Source organism: Molossus molossus, unplaced genomic scaffold (assembly GCF_014108415.1).
Source record: "Molossus molossus isolate mMolMol1 unplaced genomic scaffold, mMolMol1.p scaffold_m16_p_23, whole genome shotgun sequence".
Taxonomy (NCBI): domain Eukaryota; kingdom Metazoa; phylum Chordata; class Mammalia; order Chiroptera; family Molossidae; genus Molossus; species Molossus molossus.
Window position 1 is genome coordinate 19,546,449 of NW_023425359.1, and position 12,263 is coordinate 19,558,711.

At 46.7% G+C, this 12,263-nt stretch overlaps 1 protein-coding gene across 1 annotated transcript in view; it reads left to right on the forward strand.

Moving 5' to 3' along the window:
- The window catches only part of ESRRG (estrogen related receptor gamma), a 208,121-nt gene that overhangs the window by 40,321 nt on the left and 155,537 nt on the right, over positions 1-12,263 (forward strand). The window contains exon 2 of the mRNA XM_036277516.1: positions 4,636-5,051. Coding sequence (XP_036133409.1) covers positions 4,636-5,051 — 416 coding nt within the window. The remainder of the gene's footprint in view (positions 1-4,635; positions 5,052-12,263) is intronic.

Sequence of the window (12,263 nt, forward strand, 5' to 3'; positions counted from 1 at the left end):
GAATTGGGCTTATTCTCTCTGGTTACAGATAAAGCCATCATCTTGAAAATGGCTCTTTCTGACAAAAAGGTGTTCTTTTGAAATAAAGTCTTATTCACTACATTCCTCTTAGAGTTAATGCGAATTTTAGTGCCTCTAATTTTAGATTGAAGTGAAGTCTAGAATAAAACCACCAGCTGACAATTGAATTTATAGATAGTTGTGAATATTTCAGGCTTGAATAATAGAGCTATAGAATCCCAGAGACAGAGAGGGAGAGAATTAAGACCCGCTGTAGTTTTAGGGTATAATGGAATGGTTTTCGAAGAAATGTTCAGTATAATGAGCTAAGGAGCCATTAGGAGACAACTGTATTCTCTCAGAGATTCTGCTTAGGTGTTGCTCCCACACTGCAGAGGGGACTCCACGGGGCGACCTTCAGCCTGCGGGGTGGTCCCTTTGGCCACTTTCTGTTCGTGACTGAGCTGTGGATGGACTAGATCTCTGTACCTAACACCTGCATCCCTGCTTGCTTGGCCATTTTTAAGAAGTCAGTGAACACTTTTAAAATCTCTCTGTTGGCTTCAAGATGTGTGCACTGGACTTTGGAGTCAGACCTGAGTTCGAATCCCACCCTTTCCACTCTCCAGCTATGTGACTTCCAGGAAGTTGCTGAGGCTCCATGCCCTAAAATGTAATACCACCTTCCCCCAGGTTGTCTTGAGGAGTAAATCTCATAATACTTTGTAAAGTGCTCAGGTTAGAGTCTAACACCCAATGAGCACTGGATAAATGGCAACTTGGCTATTATTATATTAATTGGGGCAAAGGTATTCATTAAGGAGGTTGTCCGTGTCTGAAAAGAAACGTGTACAACTTAAAATAATTAAAATTAAAATAATACAGCGAAAGGAAAGCCCTGGATGGTGTTGCTAAGTGGTTAGAGCATCAGCCTGCGCACAAAAGGTCGCAGGTTTGATTCCTGTTCAAGGACACATGCCTGGGTTGCAGGTTTTTTTTTTTTTTTTGTTTTGTTTTTTTATCCTCACCCGAGGATATTTTTCCATTTTTTGTACAGATAGAGTGGGAGGGAGAGAGAGGAAGGGAGAGAGAGAGAGAAACATCGATGTGAAGGGACACATCGAGTGGCTGCCACCCGCACGAACAACCAGGGCCGGGGACAAACTGCAACCGAAGTACGTGCCCTTAGCGGGAACCGAACCCGGGTCTCTCCGGACCGCAGGCTGACGCTCTAACCACTGAGCCAAACTGGCCAGGGCTGGGTTGCAGGTTTCATTCCCAGCCCCAGCCAGGGTCATGCAGGAGGCAACCAATCGATGTGTCTCTCTCACATCAATGTTTCTCTCTCCCTCCCTCTCTCCCTCCCTTCCACTTTCTCTAAATACCAATGGAAAAAAATATCCTTGGGTGAGGCTTAACAAAAATAAATAAATAACACATTGAAATTAAAATATAAAAAGCCCGGCCGTTGTCGCTCAGTGGTTGAGCATGGACCGACCCCTGCACCAAGAGGTCGCCAGTTCGATTCCCGGTCAGGACACATGCCCAGGTAGTGGGCCCGATCCCCAGTGTGGGGCATGCAGGAGGCGGCCAGTCAATGATCTCTCTCGTCGATGTTTCTATCTCGCTCTCCCTCTCCCTTCCTCTCTCTCTCAAATCAATAAAGAAAATTAAAAAAATAATAATAATAAAATAAAAGCAACTGCAGCAAGGCTTCAACGCAAATGTGGTTTGTTCGGGTTCATTTCCAGCAGAAGGGACGAGAACTGGGGTCGGGAAAACAGTCCGCAGATGAACGGCTTCCGGGACACCCTGCAGTTTCCTCGCGTGCATTTAGGTTTCTGCAAAGTTGCGGACAGAGGTTTTGGAGGAGACAGCTGGCTGGAGACTCCCAAATTTTCAGGCACTCGAGCAGCATACGGTAGACACATAAGCATTTAGTGACTTAACAAGTCACTGTTCTTGGGGGAGGGTCATGTCTGACCTTGTCGCTTAATGGAGAGTTTTGCACATTGGGGAAGTCTAGGAGCCCAAGCCCAGGAGAGAGAAAACTGGTGGAAAACAACTGACCATAGATGATGCGAGAAAAGGGAGAAAGAAAGAAAGAGGGTCTGAAAAAAATCGGGGTATGGTTTGTGATGAAGGGAACTCACAGCAGCTCTGCCCGGAAAAGTACAAATACAAGAGGACGACAAGGAGCCTGCGGGCCGAGGCGAGAGAGTTAATTGTCCTCGCGGTGAGCAGTTCAGTGCCGGAGAGAGGCAGGGGGCAGCCGCGTTTTAGCACCCTAATAACTTCTCGCCGGAGCCTCGGATCATAATGTATGTGCGAGGAGTCCAGTAATTATAAGGTAATAAGTGAAGTGTGGTGGGTAAGTGCTCTAAATTAAAAGGGATTTGCAGGGCTGTTGTAAGTCAGGGGGACCCGCTTTCTTTCACACGCTGGCTGGAGGGACGAGCTCAGCCCGAGGAGGGGAGGAGAGCGACCTATTAATTACCGTGCTCGTTAACAGTGCCGGGGACACGCTGCAGGTGCGGGAGAGGACACCGGTGTCCAGGGCCATGCTCTCCTCTGGCTTGTTCCAGTGGAAAGGACGACCGAGGTGGGTGGGCCACCAGCAAGACCTCTGCGGGGGACTTTCTCCTCCTTTGCTTTTCTTACACCCTGATATTGCCTAACTTGAGAAGGCAGGGCACCGTGTCCACGGTGCAGTATATTGCTTATGAGGCGAATCCTTTCTCTGGAGACCTTCTCCTTGGAACGGCGAACATTCTCTCGTAGGAAGTTCCAGAGTTTTCTTCGGTGCGGGGAGGGCGACCTGGAGGAGGGCACGGCATTTGTACAATGATAAAAGATCACTAGATTTATAGTGAAAGAGATAATTGCATCCATTTGGCTACGCTGTGACTATTCCCCCAAATTCTGGTGAGTGACCATTCCCTGGGGGAGTCCCATAAATCAGCTTCCCATTGGGAAGCAATTATCTAAGTCTCTTTCTCAACTGTCACCTCTTCTTTCCGTAGTGGGCTCTCAGGACGTTCTTGGGGACTTTGCTAAAAGGGGTTTTGCACTGTGGCTGAGCGGGAAGGACACAGGACCCATGACACCTTTTCGTCTAATTACCTTCGCAGAAACTGAGTCCCTAATGGCCCCAAAGAGAAAGACAGGCAGTATGTTCCTTCTAGATAAGAGAGGTAGTCACAATTTCTGTTCACATAATTGTTTTCGGGAGGTGTCGTGGTTTTTCTTGTTGTTGTTGATCTCATCTGAGGATATTTTTTCCATTGCCTTTCAGAAAGAGTGGAAGGGAGAGAGGGGTTTGAGAGAGATCAGTGTGAGAGAGACACATCAATTGGTTGCCTCCCACACGTACCACAACTGGGGACAGGGATTGAACCTGCAACCCAGGTACATACCCTTGACCAGGAATTGAACCCATGACCCTTTGGTGCATGGGCTGAAGATTTAACCACTGCGCCATACAGGACAGGGCCCAGAAGGTATCATGTTAAAAGACCACGTGATGACCCTGGCCGGTTTGGCTCAGCGGTTGGAGCGTTGGCTTGTGGACCAGAGAGTCCTGGGTTCAGTTCCTGCCAGGGGCACGTACCAAAAAAAAAAAAAAAAAAGACCACAAGATGGGGTAAAAAAGGAACCATCACAAATGTCATTTCTTTTCCAGTACAAAATTTGATACCTTCTTAGTTTGCTGAATATAAAGTATCAGATTTATGGACGTACAGGTATATGGTAGGCTCAAATGGCTTTTACAGATTCGTCTCTCCAACGGTGGCAGATCTCTCTCTCTTTCTCTCTCTCTCTCTCTCTCTCACACACACACACACACACACACACACACACGAAATAGGGCTGGTGATCGTTTCACTAAGTTCTGTGAGCTCCAGGAAGTAATCCTTAAATACCAGCTAGAATTTTATCCTTGGTATCTTTCTACAGCGGTCCATGTCTATCACACAGAACCATTTGAATAAAGAAGCAAAGTGATTGAGGCTGCATTTCCTGTGTCTCTGATCAATACAAGGCACAGCTATGCTCTCGGAGGTGCGCTGACACATGCTAATTACAGAGCCGTGGACTCACCTGTTCAGTGTTGCAAATCAGAGTTTGGTTCCGCTCATGAGGAAGTGATCGCAGGATCCCAAGATGGGAGGGAAAAGTGGAGCGAGAGGAAGTACAATTTCAAACATGGTGCGGACTTTGCAGATCATGCTTCCTCCATGGGCGCCTTCGGAAGCTAGAGGGTTGATTTAGATACTGACTGTTGTTTTCCAAGAGAAAGGTACGATGAAAGCAGAGGAACCCATTAGAGTTTGGTTCATGGCTGTGTGGGCATGTTTATGTAGCTCTGTCAAGCGCCTATGGTGATTCCCTTCTTGTAGAACAGGAGATACTGACTGCAGAATAAATGACGGAAGCCCCTAAGTCTTAGGCAGCATTCTTCAAAAGCAATGTCTTTGACATATGAATTCTTTTTTTTTTTTTTGTTCCCTTCCTTTCACGTTCTCAATTTTTTTTTTGCCTTCCCTTTGTTTCTACGCCTTTTGGTCTCCATGTTTGACGCTCTCTCCTTCTCTTTCTCCTTCTCTTTCTCCCTCTGTCTGTCCCTGAATCCAGGCTTCTCTGCAGAATGTCAAACAAAGATCGACACATTGATTCCAGCTGCTCGTCCTTCATCAAGACGGAACCCTCCAGCCCGGCCTCCCTGACGGACAGCGTCAACCACCACAGCCCCGGTGGCTCCTCCGACGCGAGTGGGAGCTACAGTTCAACCATGAATGGCCATCAGAACGGACTTGACTCGCCACCTCTCTACCCGTCTGGTCCTATCCTGGGAGGCAGTGGGCCCGTTCGGAAACTGTATGACGACTGCTCCAGCACCATTGTGGAAGACCCCCAGACCAAGTGCGAGTACATGCTCAACTCGATGCCCAAGAGACTGTGCTTGGTGTGCGGCGACATCGCTTCTGGGTACCACTACGGGGTCGCGTCGTGCGAAGCCTGCAAGGCGTTCTTCAAGAGGACGATTCAAGGTGAGTTTCGGACCTGGGCATCCCCTACCCTCTTCCGACTTCAGGCGGTGGTGGCTCGGTTGGTTTCCCTCGTCCTGATCCTTGTTAGTTTCGCTGCCTAATTCTATCTTGAGGTCAAAATAGAGATAGAGTGAAATCAATAGTGGGCTTATAGGATACACTGCCCCCTGTCAATTGTGCTTCCAGAGTGAAGCTGGCAGGGCAGAAACCCAAGAGCACAGCTATTAGTACAGCAAGGTAGATGCAGGGGAAAAATAAATACTTCAGGCCGGTGGTTTTCAATGGGAGGGTGCATGACAACACCTGGAGACCTCATTCAAATGCAAATCACTGGGACCCATCCCAGAGGTTCTGACTCCTCAGACCTGGTTCGGTAGGTAGGGGGCCTAAAAATTTATGTTTTGAACAAAATTTCAGGGGGGTTTGATGCTGCTAGTCCAGGGACTAGACTTTGAGAACTGCTGCTCTGGACAATTTTAATTATCTGCTACTTTCTTTCTGTCTCTATGGTTGGATATACTTTCTCCACCTTTTCAGTGAATTTGTATTTGAAAAGTGTTCCCAATTATACCAAATTATAAAGTACACCTCCAGTGTATACAAGGCATACCCAAACCTTTATAGAGCTCCAGATTTAGAAATGACAATATTTTTTTCCCACAGAAAAGAGTCAAAAATATGACTGACATTTGTCTGTGCTGCTAAACTAGTGATCCACAAATACAGCTCATTTAGAAAGCTACAGATCTATATTCTTAACAAAAATTATATTTTACTTTTTTCGATCCTTTGTCATGAACTTTCGGAGAAAATAGGGGAAGGAAAGAATAATTAGTCATTGAGAATCCTCAGCCCACCAGTGATTCCATTCTGCTCAGTGGTTTGCAAAATGTATCTTCTTATACAGTTATGACAACTGTGCCCTCCCCCCGGCCCCCCGCCCCGTATCAGTCATTCTTAGTCTTGCTAGCTCCCTGGACACACCTGGAGATGTTAAGATACCAGGGTTCACACTTTCTGAGTTGATTGGCCTTGTGTGTGACCAGAACAGGGTGGATTCCGGAAGCTTCCAAGTTCAGGTTCTGTGTAAAGCTGAGGCTAAGGACCCTGCTGTTCCGGGTTCAATAACAGGTTCTCAGCATGCGGGCCCTGGACCCGCAGCATTGGCGTCACCCGGGAACGTGTTAGAAATGCGAACACCCAGGCGTCACCCAGATCACCTCAATCAGAATCCTGGGGTGCAGGGACAGCCGTTTGGGTTTTGCCAAGCCCCCGAGGTGATCCGCGTGTTCTGATGCTCACCCAAGTTTGAGAATCTTCTCTCTATCCCACGTGGCCACTGGTTGCCCACTGACCATTGTCACTTCATGGTCTCTTGTTGGACACAGCGGAAATCAGTCTCAGAACTTGGCGATGTACCGGTTGTTAGAGTGTGAATGAGATGACGTGTGTGGAACGCAAATCCATCTTAATATTTTCACCAAAGGTTTAGGGATGCTTTCTGAGCACGGGGCGTCGTCTCCTGCCCCTCTTTGCAGAGCACCTGGGAAGGCAGGGTGTCTCCATCTGATTCTGGTGGCCCGAGTGGAATAGACCGTGTCGCACCCTGTTACTTTGTGTTGTCTGTACACGCCTTCCCGGACGTGTGGCTGATGAACACAGGGTTAAAGCCCTTACTTAAAGGGTTTTCAGGATGGTAACCCTTATGTAATAGAGTGGATATTCAACCTCACCTCTTCACAGACTTTCATAGTTTTAACTAACACAACCAGGTGGGGGTTGGCAGGGAGTGACTCAATGTTTTCCTAGCCGCGTCTTCACATTTTCAGGATTCTCATCACCATATTTTATTAGCATTTTTTTCCTCTTTATTGATTTTAGAGAGAGACGAAGGAAGAGGGAGAGAGAGATGGAAACATCAATGAGAGAGAACATCGATTGGCCGCCTCCTGCAGGCCCCCCACTGGGGATCAGGCCCCACAACCTGGGCATGTGCCCTGACTGGGAATCGAACTGGTGACCTCTTGGTGCAGGGGTCGACGCTCAACCACTGGGCCACACCGCTGAGCTATTAGCATTTTCTTATAAAAACCTTTCACCCATGGTTCTTTTTTTTTTTTTATCCTCACCCGAGGACATTTTATTGATATTTTGTTCAGATAGAGTGGGAGGGAGGGAGAGAGAGAGAGAGAAACATCGACGTGAAAGGGACACATCGAGTGGTTGCCACCCACGCAACCCAACTAGGGCCAGGGACAAACTGCAGCCGAAGTAGGTGCCCTTAGTGGGAACCGAACCCGGGTCTCTCCGGACCACAGGCCAACGCTCTAACTGCTGAGCCAAACCGGCCAGGGCCACCCATGGTTCTTTATTTTCTTTCCTCTCATCTATATATTGAATACTAAGGATAAAATGAAATATAAAATCACACGTAAAGTCAGCGAAAACAGTAGTCTCTATGCAAAGCTTCTCTTCACTTCGGAACATTGGAAACATCTCTTCAAGCTGTTTATCTATAAAATTGCGAAACTTGGGAATGAAACACACTCCTAGAACTTGGGTTTCTACCAGCCACTGTCAACAGTATTAGCTGGAGTCATAGAGGATTTAACATTTAAAATGTTCATAATTTGATTTTGTTACCTCGGTTGACACAGCTCTGGGTCTCCCTACACAAAGACAAGCAAATGTTTTGAGCTAAATCAACAAATACCATGTACCCTGACATAAGAAGGGGGTTCTCAGTATGAAAACCACTCCCGCTTTTTCAAAAAGGATTTTCTGAGAACCTACCATGAGCCAGGCAACTTGCTGGAAAGAGAGTTGTTGTTTTTTTAAATCTACATTTTATTCAAATGTGATTTCCAAAGGTTGATAGGTTGAGGTGCATTCCTCATACAAATCCCTGCCTTGAGCCTTGGCCAGTTTATCAGTAGTTGGAGCGTCAGCCTGCGGACCAATGAGTCACAGGTTGGATTGCGGTCAAGGGCATGTACCTCGGTTGCAGTTTGCCCCCAGCCCTGGCCTGTCTCTTGCACAAGGCAACCAGTAGCTGTGTCCCAATCACATTGATGTTTATCTCTCTCCCTCCCTCCCACTCCATCTGCAGATAAATAGAAAAAATATCCTCGGGTGAAGATTAAAAAAAACAAAAACAAAAAAAAGCACAAATTCCTGCCTTGAGGGCAAACCAAATTTTGGGAGTGGGGGAAGGATTAAATTCTTTGGTCCTCAGGATGTATCTCTCAAGAGAGAACACGTATTGGAAACCGTTTCCCGACAGCAGATTCCACCAATCACCCAGCGGAGATATTATTAGCTGTGCAGTCGTTACTTACTGAAAAATCACTGGGATAAAACAGTTGGAATTCCCTGCCTGATGATTCCTTCGGTTGCTGAAACGCGACCAAGAGTTTAACAGAGCAAAGCACAGGGTGACTCTTGGCATTGATGTATATGTTCGGTGCTGCTCCACCTTGGAGAGAGCGACTTGCAGGGATTCCGAGCAGGAGACAGAGATGTCACTGTCCAGATTAGCACTCCGGACTTGCCCACCTGGCTGTGCTTGTGGCTGGCAGCTGGGGGGCACTCGGCGAGGTCTCTGCTGCTAGGGACATCAGCAGGCAGCCCACCGTGGGGTGCGCTTAGCCCCGGAAAGGCAGTGAGGCAAATAAAGGGATTAAAGTGTGAACGTATAATGTAATAATTAGGGTGGTGATTGTAAGGAAGCCTGGAACAGCCCCTCCTCTCGGTGGCCAAATGGTGATAGCAATTGAACCCCAAAGATGTTGGGACGGGCCCAGTCTCTTGCATCATTGTGGATTCTTATTCAGATTTGGGAGGACCCTAGAATCCATTCCCAAGCCTCCGGGAGCATTGCAGCCAAACTCTCCTTGGCAGATCATAGCCTCTCCCTTCCCTCGGAGGCTCAGAGAACCAGACGGGATTATGCAACTCGCCTTCAGACCACGTCTTTCCACTGTCCCTCCGCCCTGACATTACATGGCCAGGACATTACATCAGTGTGGTCTCTGCTCTCATCCACTTGACCAAGGGACTTGTACAGCCAAAGGGGCAGTCACGGGGAACAGTGCCTCTTTAGAATCTTTATTTCTTGTTACAGTGGTTGATTTCTAAGATTGGTTATACAGTATGTAATACAAATACACGTTAAAAGTTGGGCCCTGGCCGGTTTGGCTCAACGGTTGGAGCATTGGCCTGCGGTCCAGAGAGACCCAGGTTCGGTTCCCGCTAAGGGCACGTACCTCGGTTGCATTTTGTTCCCGGCCCTGGATGGGTCGTGCAGGTGGCAGCCACTAGATGTGTCCCTTTCACGTCGATGTTTCTCTCTCTCTCTCTCTCTCTCTCTCTCTCTCTCTCTCCTCTCCCTCCCACCCTATCTAAACAAAAAATGGAAAAATGTCCTCAGGTGAGGATAAAAAAAAAGTTGGGAAAAATGCCTGTTACATTTAGAGCCAAAAGAACATACACCCGGAGCACATCTTGAAGAAAGTCTTGAGAATTGTTTTTTTTCGAAGCTGAATGTGATACTCTGATCATGAGCGGCATTTAATCATGGATTTCAGTGGAAGTGAACCAGAAAGGCACGTTTTATGTACTGACTGTTTTCAAGTTATTGTTGGAAAACTGTTGAATTGGGTCAGTGTTTAGCTAGGTAAAAATCAAGTTTTGCTAGGTTTTTTGTTTGTTTGTTTTTTTGTTGATCAAACATTTTGAGAAGACTTGGACAGTTCTATCCTATTATCTAACAGGGTTACAATAGAAGCAATGATTTCAAATTTGTTTTCTAGACTTATTAATTTATTCTGATATTTTTGTCTAATTCTAGTTTTGGCCTCAACTTATAAATGAGTGATATTTAATATATATATGTATTCTGGACCTTTGTTATGGAGTCAAGAAAAGAAAAATATCTTTATACCTAAAAATGTCAATACATTTTTCATTGTTCAATACAAAAAACACTTTCTGAAGTTCTTATTTCTGTATAAGAATAGGGAAAGTAACATATATCTGTGCATTTTTTATGTAGTTGTATAGTTAATACAATATTTCAAGTGCTCCTTCTAGTGCTGGAGATAGGCATTCTCCCCCCCCCCACACACACACACTTTTATTTATTTTATTATTATTATATTTTTATTCCTCACTGGAGGATATTTTTCTATTTATCATCATATTGAGTGGGAAGAAGGGAGAGAGAGAGAGTCAGAGACAGAGAGAGGCATCGATGTGATAGCGCCACATCGACTGGCTGCCTCTGCCCGACCCGACCAGGGCTGGGACGAACCACAGCTGAGGTACGTGCCCTTGACCGGAATTGAACCTGTGACTCATTGGTCCAGGGGCTGATTCTCTAACTGCTGAGCCAAACCAGCCAGGCCCCCCTCCCCTACTTTTAAAAGAGAACATTGTATGTTTTTAAATATATGTTATTTATTTATTTATTTTATTCGAGATGTTTACTACTTTATAGCATGGGTTTGGATCCCTATAAAACCAGGCCCCTGAGTCTCAGCTGCTTCCCAGCCCAGAGACCTTGACTTCTGAATGCTGTGTTTCCCCGCTGGTGAGCCGTCAGATGAGGGAATGCCCAGATGCCTAGCCCATACTGAGGGCTGGCGAAATGATCCATTTTGCTTGATTTTGGCAATAGGACTGGGGAACTCAAGCTCTGGGTGAGTCGAATATTCTACCACCAAGAGATGTCCTTGATGCTAAACAGAAGGTCGCCTGACCTTCCTCAGCTCCCAGCTACCCACCCTTTGCTGTGGGGATAAACCCTCTCTCTCTTAGTCCTCATCCTTTTGTTCCAGGAGGTGTTTAGGTGGGCTGCCTGGAAATTAGATTGGTTTTCTTTAGTTTTAGGGTGATGACTAAACTTTTCCCCTCCGAGTCTGGGTGGGAAACTGGGTAAGTCAGAAAAAGAGCCAGCATCTAGAACGTGCCTCGGTCACCAGATTCCCAGTTAAACCTCACCTGTGGGATTCAGGAAATGATAGAAGAGAAGGTCTTTGCACCATGAGACGTGGGACTAACCACTGGGAGGACCGAGTCCACTCTGGACGTTTGCAGGACCTGGGAGGGGAGCACACTGGATACTCACGCACCATGCATGTGAATATTGAAAACGTTTCTAAATCAAGATAACAAGCTGCCAAGTCAAGTACGTTCTGTTGCCTTATTTCACACACGTTACCGGCGTAATGGCCTGGAAGACCAGCTTTGCATTTTTATTGTGTATTTATTTATTTTCAAGTTTTATTTATTTTTGTTACAGATGTTTCTCCTTTTCCCCTCCTAGACACCCTCCTCCCCATCCCACCCCTCCAACGCCCACCCCACCCCTGCATTGCTGTCTATGTCCATTGGTTATGCTTACATGCATGTAAGTTCTTTAGTTCATCTCATCCATCCTCCCTACTCCACTCCTCTGAAGTTCCTTGGTCTGAGCCATACTCCTTCCTATGTTTCTGGGTCTGTTTCTTTCATCAGCCCACCTTGTTCGTTATATCCCACAACATACTCTTGAGGTCCCTCCATGTCATCTCAAAGGATAAGAGATCTTTCTTTCTTACAGCTGCGTAGTACTCCATTTTGTACATGTACCACAGCTTTTTTGTCCACTCATCTACTGATGGACACTTGGGCTGTTTCCAGATCTTAACTATTGTAAATAGTGCTGCTGTGAACATGGGGGTACATATATTCTTTCTGATTGGTGTTTCAGGCTTCTTAGGACATATTCCTAGAAGTGGGATCACGGGGTCAATTGGGAGATCAATTTTTAATTTTTTCAGGAAACACCACACTGTTTCCCATAGTGGCTGCACCAGTCTGCATTCCCACCAGTACGATTTGCATTTTTAATCCTTAGGCTCCAGGAGTTTTGTTTCAGAAGGGGACAGGACAAGGAGATTCAGTCCTTTGCCAGCAGCCCACCCCTGTCTCTTCCTCCCTCTGGCTCCTGCCCCGTCTCGACCATAGTGTGGATGCCCCTGCCCACATGACTAAGGCCCATTGGCTCCTCAAACAGCTGCCCTGTGGCTATGCACTGGCCTAGAAAGTGCACCCCAGCCCTGGTACCTGTGCAGCCCACCTTCCAGAGAATGGACCAAGTTAAGGGTCTGCAATGTCGTGAGTGAGCCAGGTCATTTGAGGGCCCCAGGTACTCGGGATCATGGGGTTCAA